Below are 15,127 nucleotides of genomic sequence, written 5' to 3' on the forward strand. Positions count from 1 at the left end.
ATCCCACCGCATAGTGGTCATCATTAACCTTAGTAATATTTTTTAGTTTCCTATGATCTATATGTTTTAATCAAAATATTGGTAGCTTTGTTTGTTTTTCTCTTTAAAGAAACACGGAAGTATCTTTTTATAATACATCTTACAGAAATTAACGTAAGCATCCAATAGGTTGAAGCCATATTACAAAACAAGCAAGACAGGTGAGAACAAGAAATAGAAATGTTTGTTTATAGATGAAATTCCTCATCGATGAAAGATTGTACTAAGTTTATGTACTGTTTATGTCTTAATAATAAAGTCTGCAATAATTCTGAACTTGGAGAATAATTTTATCTTTAGGTCATGTTACTTAGTTTAATGTTTCTACTGACTTTTAAACAAATACTGACGCAAAACTTGCTAGTTCACATTACGTAAAATGCACTTGTTACTTTCAGCTACTATATGAAATAATGATACTATTAAAAAAAAGATTAGCAAACAGATATTATAAAGTCATTGGGGAATTTAAGTCTTTCATATAGTATTTTTGTATTTACATATCGCTTTAAGCAATACTCTAATATTATTCTGGATGAAAGCCTTGATCCTCTGCTCTCTCCTCTTAGACTTACAACAGGAAAATGTCTATACAGACTTACATCTATTGTCATTCAGGCAATGCCTTGTATTTAGCAGTCTGTAAGTGGTGGCCATGGAAAGAATATACAATATTTCCCCCACAAAACCCTCCCTGTATCTTAAAACTTTGAGCTTGGTAATGTTACCTATTTGCTAGCCAACCCTACCATATCTCAAGTACTTGGCAAGTCTTCAAAGTCATGGAAATATCTTTCATCCTCAAAATGTTTTAGTAAGGGCTTTCAGAGCTCTAAAACTTTAACATTCATTTGGAGCCTGGATCCTTCTACCTTCATATATGCTTTTTGTAATTAATAAATTTCCCCATCTACCTTCTCTACACACTGTTGGTTTTATTAATCTCTTATCACATTCACCTTCAGCTACACCTTTTCTAGACTGAAGTGTCACCACCTCATTTCAGTTCTTATATGGATGATGCTCTCTAGTTTGATCTTCCCTTTGATTCTTGAGGCTTCCCCAGTTCTATACCTACATGTATACTGAGAGCAACAAAACTTCAAATGGGAGTATGCTGCTGCAGCTTGGTTTTATTAAGTGGTATGGACCTTGAAGCTCATCTCTTTATCAGGTTGCCCAGAGACCCATCCAATCTGGCCTTAAATGCCTCCAGGCATCCACAACTTCATTGGGCAGCCTGTGCCTGTGACTCACCAACCTCTGAATTGAGAATTTTTTCCTAACATCTAACCTAAATCTTCCTTATTTTAGTTTAAAACCATTCCCCTTGTCCTATCACTATCACACCATGTAAAAAGTCAATATCCTTCTTGTTTATAAGTTCCGCTTAAGTACTGAAAGGCTACCACAAAGTCTCCCTTGAGCCTTCTCTGCCTTCTGATCATCCTTCTGGTCTTTTTTGAGCCCACCAGAACAGCTCCAACCCTTTCTTTCACTGGAGGCAGCAGATCTAGATGCAGTACTCCAGATAAGGCCTCACAAGGGCAGAGCAGAGGTGGTCAATACCCTCCCTTTCCCTGTGAGCCACTCTTCTTTTGATGCAGTCCAGGATACCATTGGCTTTCCAAGCTGCAGGTGCACACTGCTACCTCATGTCTAGCTTTCTGTCCACCAGATTCCCAAAGTCCTCTGCAGGGCTGCTTTCAGAGAGTTCCTCTCCCAGTCTGTACTCATGTACAGTATTGTCCTACAGGTGCTACACCTTGCACTTGGCCTTATGAAACCTCATTAGGCTCACATAAGCCTGCAGATCCTTTCATGTCATCTGCAAACTTGCCAAGGGTGCACCTGATTCCACTGTCCATTGAAAAATATATTAAACTGTAATGATCCCAAGATGGATGCCTGTGGGACATCACTCATCCCCAACCTCCACTTGAACATTAAGCCGCCATGCTTACAGTGGGTGACTCCCCACTAAAAGGCATTGAGGCTCCCTTCTGCCAACCTGACAATGAGTCTCAAGAGGTTTGCTGCCTTCTGGGAGGCAGGAACATTGCCATGAGAGTGCTGCAGCTTATCAAGAGAATGGATTACAATCCACTATTGCTCTTTCATGAAGGCATGAATCTGGAAGAATCAACATGGGCAGAATCTAAGAATACTCTAAAGCTCTGGGGGCACAATTGAAGAGCACAGCACAATTTGCCAGTTGGAGGAAAGAGGGAAGACAGAAATGGACATATAATGCATATCAATTCCCGGCTACATGGCTGGTGCCAACATTACAGTTTTGGCTTTTACAACAGTGGGACTTTCTATGAATTTTATAACCTGCCAGGGTGGGATGGGATCCAACTGTGTAGAAGAAACAGGACAATTGTGGCAGGAGGCTGCCCAACCTTGTGAGGCAGGCAATAAACTGTAGAATCAGGCCAACCAGAACAGTGATAAATGTTCCTTAGCTGTCTCCCATGACATGAGTCAGAAGGCCAGATACTTCAAGTGTGTGTACAGATGTGGGGGACTCTTCTGTACACTCTAAGGGAAACCTGCATCCTCTGCTCCCTTTTCTTCTCTGAAGTGTCTGTATACAGTATGGGGAATAAACAGAAGCAACTAGAGATCTGTGTGTTGTTACAGGGACATAATCTCACTGTGATCACGGAGACATGGTGGAACAGCTCATGTGATAAGAACAATGTCATGGATGGCTACTTCCTTTTTAGGAAAGACAGACCAGCAAGGTAAGGCACTCTGCCTGTGAGAGAGCAACTGGAATGTTATAAGCTCTGTCTAAGAATGAAAGATAATGGACTCTACCTTTCAGATGAGAATTAGGGGAGGATAATATGAGTGACACCATTCTGAGTGTTTACTGTGGATTGCCTCATCAGGAGGAAGAAGTTGATGCAGCCTTCTACTGACAGCTGAAAGTAGCCTTACGTTAACAGGCACTGCTTCTCACTGGCAACCACCCTGATATCTGCTGGAAAAGTAATACTGCCAGATGCATGTGGTCCAGGATGTTCGGCAATGCGTTGAAGTTATTTTTCTGACACAGGTGATGGAGGCGCAAATCAGAAGATGTGTGCTGGACCTTGTTCCTACAAACAAGGAAGGGCTGGTTGAGGTTCTGAAGACTGGGAGAAGCCTTGGATGCAGCAACAAGATAGTGAGGTTCAGGATCTTACATGGAAGAAATAGGGCAAAAAGTAGGATTACAACCCCAGAATTCAGGATAGTTAACTGGAACCCTTTTAAAAATTTACTTGGATGTCATGGGTTACACCACTGGAAGGTAAGGTGTCCCAGGAGATCCTGTTGACATTCAAGCACCACTTCTTACAAGCTTAATGTCAGTGCATAGCTGAGAATAAAAGCCAGGCAAAGGAGGCAGAAAAACTGCATGGATGAGCAAGGAGCTCATGAAAATACTCAAATGGAAGAATAATATCTACAGAATGTTGGAATGCTGGTCATTTGGGATGAATATATGAAAATTTTCAGGGCATGCAGGAACGCAACAAAGAACACTACAGGCCCTCTTTGAGTTAAATCTGCTGAAGGAGGTCAAGGATAACAAGAAAGGCTTAGTTAAGTATGCCAGTAGCATAATAAGACTAGGGGAAATGTGGCTCCTCCATTGAAGAAGGTGGGTGCCTCTGGTAAGAGGACACTGAGAAGGTGTAGTTATTTAACACCTTCTTTGCTTCAGTCTTTACTGCTAAGACTGCTCCTTGGGAATCTCAGTTTCCAGTCCAGTTCAACATCCTCATCAATGACTTGGATGAAGGGACAGAATGCACCATCAGCAAGTCTGCTCATGCTAGAAAGCTGGGAGGAATGGCTGACACATCAGAATGCTGTGCTGCCATTCAGTGAGACCTGGACAGGTTGCAGAGTTGTGCAAAGAGGAAGCTTATGAAGTTCAACAAGGGCAAATATAGAATCCTACTCTTGGGGAAGTTATCCTCTCTCTCTACTCTGCCATGTTGAGGTCACATCTGGAGTCCTGCACCCAGTTCTGGACTCCTTGGTTCAAGAAAGACAGGAAACTGCTAGAGCTAGTCCAGCAGAGGACTGAAAAGATGTTGAAGGGCCTGGAGGAGCAACTCTTTCAGGATGAAAGATTGGTGCTGTTCAGCCTGGTGAAGACTGAGAGGGGATTTTATCAGCATTTTTAAATATATAAAGGGTGGCTGTCAAGAGGATGGTGCCAGGCTCTTTTTTGTCCAACATTAGGACAAGGAGCAACAGGTATAAACACAGAAAGTTCCATCTAAGCATGAGGGAAAAGTTTTTTATTGTGAATGTGACAGAGCACTGGTCTAGACTGCCCAATGAGGTTGTGGAGTCTCCTTCTCTGGAGATATTCAAAACCTACACTGACACTTTTCTGCTTTGAAGGGGGTTACTTAGCAACTAAATGATCTCCAGAGGTCTCTTCCAACCCCTACGATCCTGTGATTCTGTGATTCTGTTATTTCTTATCCACCATATAGTCCATGCTTCAAATGGGTATCTCTCCAATGTGGAGATAAGGATGTCAGGTAGATAACTTAGATTAAGTGATGCAATCTTTCCACTGTAGAAGTCACCAGACCGGTCAGGTATAATTTGCCATTGGAGAAGATGTGCTGGCTGTTTCACAACACTTCCTTGTCCTGCATGTGCCTTAAAATAGCTTCCAGAGGGAGGTGTCTGCTCCACGATCTATTCAGGCACAGAGGTGAAGCTTTTAAAAACATTTACTGTAAATTTTCAGTAGTTTAACAATAAAATATATTTCAGCTGATCTATAGAATTGGCATCACTGCTGCCAGTAAGATAACACATCCAGTAAAAAGCTTAAAGTAATTTACATGCAGTACCACTAGGTGTCGAAAATACATCAGCAGTACACAGTGGAAGAATTTCCTCTGTGAAAATTACATTTTCAGATTTAACAAAACAGAAAAATATGCCAAGTCTCCATTTCATCACATTATATCTCAGTAAAATAGTGTTTCCATAGTGAAATAGCATGTGACTACAGGGCCTCAACCATTAAAAGCAGTAGTGAGTAAAACCCAGATAATCCAAGAGAATGGAATACGTTATCAATTATTACTTGTATGTCATAGCCATTTTCTCTAAAACATACCACTGTAATCAGTTCTTACTCTAGGACCTTATCCCCATTTTTTCATTATCCATTGTGGACATTCTTTCAAACATGTAGCTTTCCTATGCACAGTTTAACATTCAGAAGTCTCTATGACACTGCTAGCACAGCTCTATTCTACACTACCTATAGTGCTCATCAGAAGAAGGCTGAAGTGTAGTTTCACTCTTTTCTATCAACTAATAAACAATAAAAAATATTTAATTTTTTTTTTTCTGTGAGAAGATTAACATATCTATTATTTAAAAAAAATGCTTGGGATTGTTTTAATTTTGGCATTTTATTGATTTAGTTAAGAGAGATGGAACATAGAGATAAATTGGAATAAAGGTGAAACACAAATTCTTAAATGAATTTCTTTTAGTAAAATGCTGACATTATGTCACATTCCACAGCCATCAGTAAAGCAGCCCTGGCAGGCTAATTTTAGGAAGTCAAAGTAAATACTATTCAAATACAACTTATCTGGAAAAAGAACAACAGAAGAAACAAACAAACAAACAAATAAAAAAACACCTACAACGTCAAAACATAGAGTCCTTTCCACTGCCTGCAAAACTCTTATTTTTTATGGGAAAAATGCACTGATAAATCCAGGTTGAACTGCTGACCTAAATGTTTACACAGGTCAGAATAAACAGTCTCATTACATTACAGCAGTGCTCTCTATGAATGTTTTTAAAGAAAATTTCAAGTACATTGATTTACCTTAGTTTAAAGCAGGCATCAGACATATATAACTATGCACTATGCAAATTAATTTTAAACAGAAAAACTATAGCCTATATACTAATTAAAACTGCTAAGCAAATATCAGTTTTTATGAGCACCAAAACCACCATAAGTCTGGTTTGAAGTGGTCATCTACATTCTAAGTTCTTTCTAGCATGTATATGTTTTAATTTTTTAAGGAATTTAAAGTTAGTTCTTTATCATTGTTCTATTTGATCCAATCCGGATTAACCTGCATCAAAAGCTTATCAAACTGGTATGTAAGTAGTAAACAGAGCCATTCATTTTTACCCTTTGACCTATCATAATGCAAAACACAAGTTAATTTAAAAGCTTTTTGCTCCCTACCCTGACCTTAAGTAGAGAGCACAGTCTTCCTTCTCTATTCTTCCTTCCAGCAACTCCTTTTTTGTGAGCTCTGCCTCTTGTTATAACCACAGAATACAGGACCTCTGTGCAAATCCAACAACACATGCTTTTTGTTTCTCCATTCTCATAAGCTACCTAAAAAAGTCTTCAGGAGTCATTAGCTTAACACAAAACAAGTCTTTTGAAGCACATCTCAACAGAGGATCACTTTAAAGCATGTGAGAAAATGGTAGGGCTTTCAAAAAGAGCTTGAACATGAAGCAGTCATGCCAATATGCATTCTTGGAGAAATTAAGCTAAAGAAAACATCATTTAAGGATGGAATTGCATAAACAAGAAGACTTTGATTGAATATATTTTTAATTAAAATAATTGGAAAACAAATGGATACTCACAACTTGGAACTTGTTTTTTAAAGCTACAGGTAGTGGGAATTAAGAAAATGGAGAACACTATTTATGTTACGAATAACAAAAGTGGTAATAGGATTATAAAAAGCACATAGTCTGGAAAGTATAGATAATAGAACAATAAAAGTCGATGTGATTATATACTTTGGAGGCATAAAATCACTGTTTAATGCCACCCTTTAAAGAAGTGCTAGATAAAGGGAGATTTTAAAATGTGACTATTTACCTCCAAGATGTATGAATGCTGTTATTACAAGTAAGTTAAAAAGGGCTATTTATGTAAAAAACAAAAAAAAAAACAAAAAGAAACAACAACAACAACAAAAAACAGGAAAAGTTGATTTGTTTGAGTCAGAAAGTTGTCACTGATTCTATCCAAAGATCTCCTGGATTGCTCATATCCTGCTCTACCATCCTCTAGCAGATGTGATTGTGGTCGAAGGCCCCACTGAGAATCAGGACATGAGGATTCTTCTATCTGTCCTTTAATCATATTTAATGTTTTCATAATAAGATTGTTCATTTAACATAGTTCCTATAACAAATCGAAATGTTTTATTTACATTTCAAGATTTATATGTTGATTTACATAAAGAGATGCCACTCAAAGCACACAGCTAATTTACACAAAATAAAAGACAAAAGCATATAAAACCCTCAGCCAGTGACAGAGAAATTAAGCAAAGCACTGGAAAGTTTCTGACACTTTTAAGAAGAGAGTTATATATCAAAAAAATGCAAAGCTGACTCTTAAACTGTAACACCTGAAACCTTCCAGAGGAAAATGTGTCAAACTTCTTGTACAACAAGAACATAATTGAAAACTTTCAGCTCAGTTCTGACTTTCTCCTACATCAGTGTCACAGCTAATCCCTTTCCTCAATCAATTCTGCACCGAGTATAGCAGCACCAAGCAAAATTGTATTTTCCCCAGATCATTCCTGGGGAAAAAAACACTAATAATCAAAATTGTTGTATACCTTTATGCAGTTCCAAAAAACATATTTCAACAGTGTTAAATGGAATAAACATAAAGGGACAGCTTCCTTTCCTATAATTTTCAAAGAAATAATAATTTAGCTCTCAACAGTGTAATGTATTTTTGGTGCTGCCAAGCAATGAAAGAATAGAGATTTTAATATTCTTGTGGGCAGTTAAAAACTGTAAACTAAAATTTCTGGCACATAAGTGATGCTTAGATACCATCTTTTAAGGCTCAACACTCATTCTTGTGCTGCTTACTTTGATTATTTCCCACATTCTGAGCATTTCTTGCAAAGCCAGGTGTTCTCCACAGTGAATTGAATGCCTCTTGTGTAAGAAAAGAATTTGTGGGAATTAAATTGCCAGTGCACAAAGAATCATTAAAGAGAATTTATATTAAATGATTTTAAAATGCACTACATCTTTATATAGGATGCTGGTATTGAGAAGTAAATTGGCTTTGATTCCATTTAGCTTAGTCCTCTAAGATTAATCATTGAGGCAGAAAGAACTCTGCTGTAACTGGAGATATTCAGATCTTCAAAACTTGCTCTTGGGAAGTCTGCTCTCACTCTTGAAGTTTTCTTACTTCCAATGGGGGACCAGAAGAAAAGCCTGGTCACCTAGCTCAGACCAACACATTTATATATATATATATATATATATATATATATTGATACCCAGTAATCTCTGCTGAAAAGCCTCAGGCATTTGTGCACAACAGCTTCAGCAGAGCAGTAGGCTAGGAAAACAACTGGGCATTTATTTTTTCTGTGTGTTTATGATTCTCACCATCTGCACTCTAAATCGGAAAATGGAGTAAAAAAAATAACCTAGACAAAAAAACATTTCTGAGGTAAAAGTTATGGTGAGAGTAGAGAAACAGTCTGTGCCTAGCCACAGAACAGAACTGCAAAAACTCTCTCACTCTTTTTTGGATGGCCTACAGCTGGCTTTAGTCACAAGGAAAAGAAACGCAACACTTTACATGGCCCATGATGTTGGCAGTTATACTGCAGTAAAATAATTACATATGCAGTACATAAAAGCTGGTCAAAAAGTAAATAACAGTCACAATTAAAACAGTAGTAATGTAAGGAGATTAATAATCAGGTGTAATTTTTAAAGGTTCTCTGCAGTTTTTAAAGAAAGGAAAGCTCATTCATGAATGACAGAATCTAAGCAGCTTCTAAACTGTTATTTAGTAGATTAATGAACATGCAAATGAAAATAAATCCTCAGTAGTTAATAGTTAAAAGATTTGCACAGGAAGACTGATACGTACATGCAGAGAATGTGCAGGCAGTGACAAAGAACATAATGTAGCACAGCTGTGTTCCTGTGCTTTTCAAGAGTCTTGATTATTTTAAAATTCCTTCATGACTTAAAAAATTACTGAATAATTAAGACAAATAATGAGCTAGTAATAATTGCACATACTGAAGTTTTCCAAGTCTTTCTCCACCTCTCTTTCTTCTCACTCTTCCAATATGCTCTTCCAATAACTGCTAAGTTCTGCTTTTCAATCATTACAAAGTGGAAATTATTATGTTTGTTGTTTGAAGATGTATTTTATCTTTCAAGAATTAGTGTTCCTGAAAGAGATCCGTCTGGTAGTTACTTTCACCTAAAATACTCATAGAAAATGTAATCTACCTTGAAAGGTCAGAAAATTCTGTCTTTTTTAATTCATCAGACTAAATCAATGTCTTTTAACATTTTTCCTACATTGCAAACCAGTTTCCTAATCCTGCCCAATCTTCCTCTCAAACACTATTTTCTTTCTTCCCTTTAATCAGGGAAGCAGGCAAGGAGAGAAAAAGCAAAATAAAATAAAATAAAATAAAATAAAAACAAAAAAAAATGTATATGCACACAGTCTATGTTCTTCATTTTCATAGATCCTATACAATCCATGGCCCTCAGCTGGCAATAAAGAAATAGCACTATTTCTCTATATACCTCAGTGGCTTACAAGAGTTTCAGAAATAATCCAGAGTTCACATTATGCTAAATTTAGACTAGGTATCTGACAGAACAAAATTGTGTTTATGGAATATGAGCAAACAGTGCACTCAAATCTTCTCCTTGAACTGAATTTCCCTATTGCCTTGGTTATTTCAAACCTCACATTAGGTAACTAGCAGTAGAAATGCATTCTTTACATTTAAACTTTGTTTTCTTTTTTAATTTATTAAAAATTCCCCTTTTTCTTGTTATTAAATAGAAGGAAACAGTGAAGCAACTTCCTAATGGAAAATCTGCTGTGACAGGATGTCCCAGATGATGTCAGTAACAATTTATGGTGTTGAGTATGTAATAGGAAGCACTGTAACAAGCGGTAACAAAAATTAAACACAAGAAAAAGCCTGCTTAAAACTGACTAAATCTGTAAAACAACAAGAACTGCAAAAAAGTACTTCTATTTCACTGGATTATTGCCTGTTTGTTGTTAGCAGAAGGATGGGTCAGTGTATGTGTGACTGCCAAAACAAACTAGCAAAGCCCCTCCTTTACTGTAAAGAAGAAAATGCCAACAGGATTCATCCTTTAAATTTTCTCTCTTCTGTATACCAAATTAACCTTAATAAATGTTATGAGGGCAACTGCCACTCACATTCAGTAACAGGGCAAATCTTTTCTTCACACGTACACATACCATCACACTGGAGCTGACTGTAAATTAATCAGAAAATCCCTAGACTTCTGTATTCTCATTTTCAGTTTCAGCAGGAAAAAAAATACTGTTAGCATAGTCCCTGAAATCAACTAAGAAATACACAGCTGAATTCTAAAAGTGAAACTCTTCCACAAAATAACAGCAATAATAATGATAATTGTAAAAGAAAAATCTACCACAAAACAAATCAACAAATATATCAAGAGATCTATTCAAGAGAATCCGAAAGGAACCTTTTGTAGGCAACAGCTAAACACTTTCAACCCATAAGAAGAATAGATTTGTCAAAAGTGTTCCTCTGTGTCCTTCCAACACTACTGGATACTGATCTTCTGGAAGACAAGGTGAAATGCAACCAAGACACTCACACATGTTTACTGCTTAGATTGTCTGCATTCATTAAATTAATTATGAATGACAGAACTTGAAAACTAAATCTGAAATCAAAAACTGTAATACAGTTTCTATGTAAGGAAAATGAAGGTTCAGAAATAGTGGGAACATTTATTCTCTTAGAACAATAGTTAGACCGTCTATGACTTTCAGAAGCATTTAATCAGGGGATATCAGTGCTGCCACACATGCTACCAATGAAATACAAACTACTTCAGCAACCTGAGAATGATGCCCATACAGCTGAATATTCGCCTTCTGTGTGTGTACTTGGCAAAAATAATGAGGGAAGGTGTGGTATTATCTGGGTAAGTCCTCTGATGTGTGGGACAGAAGCCAAAATATAACTTAAGCAGAGAAAGCAGAAGGGGAAGATCAGTTTGAGGCCTAATCTCTGTAACACTTACTCAGAATTACAAGTTTTGCCAGGTCATCTTATACACTTGATTAAAAGAAGTTTCCCACTAAAATGTAACTACCAGGATGCTTCTCAATTTTCTTTTAATGGAGGATGAAGACTGAATTCTTCTGAAGAATCCAAACATTTTAGTACCCTAAGTATTCTTGACTGAACACTTTCAAAAAATATCTACCATGAACTACTCATGACTTACCTCTAGTTTACAATAGTAAACACAGTATGATCCAATATATACTGCTTAAGCACAAATAGCAAGCTGTGGGATTTGTAAAAAATATTTCCTTATGTAATCTTTAATTAGTCAGATGCTAATTAGCTTTTTGTTGCAGGGCACAAGGAGGCTAATCTGCTCTTGCCACATTTCTCTTTTTTTTTCTTCCAAAGAGAAAAAACAATTCCACTTCCCATCATGAACCCATGCAGAGAACATAGGACTCTGAGTAGTTACATAGAATATTAAGAATAGACACAATTTGTTGGTATTGAGTGACACCTGGCAGAATATAGAACCAGCGGAGAGGGTTGTGCAAAAGGCTTCCTTGGGAAGTAGCTGAGTAACCTTCCCTGGATGTATTTAAAAGATGTGTAGATGTGGTGCTTATGAACATGATTTGGAGGTAGTCTTGAAAGTGCTAGGTTAATGGTTGGACTTGACCTTAGATGCCTCCTGCAATCTAAATGATTCTATGATTTTATGTTCTCATTTCAAAAAGAGAGTAGTTAAGTTTTTATAAAACCCAAAAAACTTTCAAGATTCCCTGCCCAACTGCTTATAAATGAAAGAACTGTCATGAGAAATGTAAATCTGAAAGCCACTGACACTACACTTAAATTTCAGACGTAGTGTTTTAAGTTCCAGCTCTATTATCTGTGCACCACCAGCAGTAAAACCCTACTCTAACTTCACATCCAGTTCAGATTATCTCCAATTTTTTTGGGATCTCTGCTGTTGAGGAAGTAGAAAGAATGCAACAACTTCTTCCAGTCAACAGTGAAGGTGGTGAGACACTGGAACAGGCTGCCCAGAGATGTGGTTGATCCCCATCCCAAGGTGAGGCTGGGCAATCTGATCTAGCTTTGGATGTCCCTGTTCACTGCAGAGGAGTTGGACTAGATGGAACTTTAAAGGTCCCTTCCAACTCTAAGGATTCTATGATTCCGTGATTCTATAAGTATGCTTATCATCAAACACCTTGAAATAGGCATACCTGTATGTGCTTTGCAACAGAAGACCTCAGGAGCATCATTGTGGCTGTCCATCTGTCCACTGGAAATCAGCATGCACAAAAAATTATATGCAGAATAAAAATATTTTCAGGTAATTCATTGTAAATCTTAAAGAAATTACCACTTTTGGTAATGCACTTTGCCATACAGATAAGACAGCAAAATCCATTTTCATTTCCTTTTACTTTCTAAGCTTCAGATGATGCTTCATATAGATAACAGCACTAAATAGGTAAATAGCAGATGAATAAGCACTGTCAGAGATGAACAGTGAATGCTTAAATGTGTACTGTCAAAGTTCAAACAGCCCAGGATAATTTATGAAACTATTTTTGGTGCTGACTTATAAGTTATTAATGAAAACATAAGAAGTATGATTTCAGAATAGAGGATATGATTTCAAACTACTGCACTTAAAGAAGTGATCATTTGAGTGTTCCACACAATGCTAGAATATCCAGTTTTATTTTTCTGCATTTATTTTACTGAAAATACATCTGTTGTGTATTCAAATATAATACAAATTATGAGTTCAAATATGTAGGTCACTTCAAAAGTAATGCTTCATGTTTACTTCCATGGAAACTACAACAAAGAGCACAATGACACTATTTAATAAAGAAAATTCTCAGCTACAAAACACTTTCTTAACATAATCACCACCATTAGATATACATTTTTACTAGTGATGAACACTGCACTCATAAAAATCAGCAACAGTGAAAGTAACCCACTGTTTCACAGCTACATCATTGCTAGGAAAATATTGCCCATGGACTCCATCTTTCATTAGCCCAAATAGATGGAAGTCAGCAGGCACTAAACCTATAAAAGCTTGATATCTACCAGTGAAAGTTGTTGCCTGCAGAAAACTAGCAAGAGTAGAAAATTCATTACGATGTAAGTTTACAAAAGGACAAGGAAAGTTTACAGAAGATAATTACACTCATATTTCATCTGCATGTTCATAAACAAACATGCTAAGTAAGTTATTCATATGTGATGATGATTATCTAATAGAATGCTTAAAGAGGCTTTGGAGTTTTTGATTAAATGTTTTATAAAAAAAAACTTTCCTAACATGATATGCATTTTTTCTTACACTGTCATAGAATTCAACCAACTGAAAACCAACTGAAACTGAATACATTTTTGATTCTTAATCTTCTTCTTGCTGGTAAATAACAAAATAGCGTATTTTGAACTAAGAAATCCACTTTGTGAGGAAATCCTAATTTCATGAGTCTGTACCTTGCATTTTCATTGTTTTCCAAATCCTATGCTTCACCAGTATCCAAGATATCACAATATCCTATAAGAAATGCCATGACGCCACACGCATAATCAAAACATTCCATGTTTCAGACACAAGAACTACATAAATCAATAGAGTAACATTTTATGTTCAGAGTAGTGGCATGATATGAGAAGGGCAACTGTGACGTATTTTCTGGGTTTGGTTTATTTTGGGGGGGGGGGGGGGGGGTTTTTTTGGTCATGCAAAGTTTTGAATTCTGACTTCAAAGCAGGCAGAACAGGAAATCAGATCAACAAAAAGTAGTCCAAACACTGAGAATGGTACTGACTAATATCCTAACTTTAACAGTAAATGACAAAACAGAAACACTTTTGTTCTTTATTTAAATTGAAACTATCAAAACAAAGGTTTCCTGTAGAAGTTCCTTAGAATGATCTAATTAGAAACAATTTGCTGTCTTTTGGACTAAAACCCACCAAACAGCATGTCTTTTTTCATGCTTCCACTGTAAGCCTTCATTTTACTGTTCATGGAAAATTTTCCATTAGTGAAAGAAATTTTCAATACATTTCTTTTTTAAAAAATGAACAGCATATATCAACAATAAAGAAACATCTTGTCAACTCTACACTGCTCTGCTGGTAACTACTTGGGGGCTGGCTGGTATTTCCACATAATTAGCCCAAGGGGATTTTCAGTCTGTTGCTTTCCCATGTAGTTCAAGGAAGAAGAGCCACTATTCAGAAAGCTATCATTCATTGTTTGTGCCAACAGCATAAACAGCATCAACTTACAGAAGCAGTCAGCTGACTTGATTTTTAAAATTTCCTCAGTAAAGCTTGAGGGTGTCCCTGTCCCCTTCATTTCACTACAGTATAGCGATGTTCCCTGCACTATGATGCTTGGGTATATGGCACAAATTGTAGTCTTGCTGGCTGAACCCACAGTTTTCATCCAAGTAAGACTGAAGGATTTACTTTGCTTATTATCTTAAATTTTTGGTCCGGTATCCCTATCTGAAACTTTAGAAGTTTAAAAATCGTAGACCATTGAATTTGGGAGGTATTTGCAAATTCTGGCTTAAGTAACAACTGAGGATGCGTATCTACCAGAAACTTTCTAGAATAGAAAAGACACGTTTGTTCTATGTGCGATACAGTTTCTTTGTCTGTTATTTTATTTTAAAAGTAAACAGTTGGCAGGTTCCTTACAACAATCATTCTTCTTGAAGGCATTTTAAATCTTTTAGTAACTGTACATTGTCATGTATTGCCCCAAGTACCAAGTATTTGCACTGATGACAGCAAGAAAAAGAGCTATAAGAAAAGGGAAAAGCATCTCTAGATTGTTATACTCACCAGTAAAATATGGGATGACACAGACCTCATTCTTCCCCTGTATTCAGGCACTGATGAGGCCACATCTGAAATGCTGGACTCCCCAG

The 15,127-nt window shown here is 36.8% G+C and overlaps 1 protein-coding gene across 1 annotated transcript in view; it reads right to left on the reverse strand.

Annotated features, from left to right (window-relative positions):
* LOC146542213 (guanine nucleotide-binding protein subunit alpha-14-like) overlaps positions 1–15,127 on the reverse strand; it is a 64,554-nt gene that overhangs the window by 38,085 nt on the left and 11,342 nt on the right. Inside the window, exon 3 of the mRNA XM_085214068.1 lies at positions 12,407–12,465. Within this exon, the coding sequence (XP_085070194.1) occupies positions 12,407–12,465 (59 nt within the window). The remainder of the gene's footprint in view (positions 1–12,406; positions 12,466–15,127) is intronic.

This window comes from Meleagris gallopavo, chromosome Z, assembly GCF_905368555.1.
Source record: "Meleagris gallopavo chromosome Z, MGAL_WU_HG_1.1, whole genome shotgun sequence".
Classification (NCBI taxonomy): Eukaryota; Metazoa; Chordata; class Aves; order Galliformes; family Phasianidae; genus Meleagris; species Meleagris gallopavo.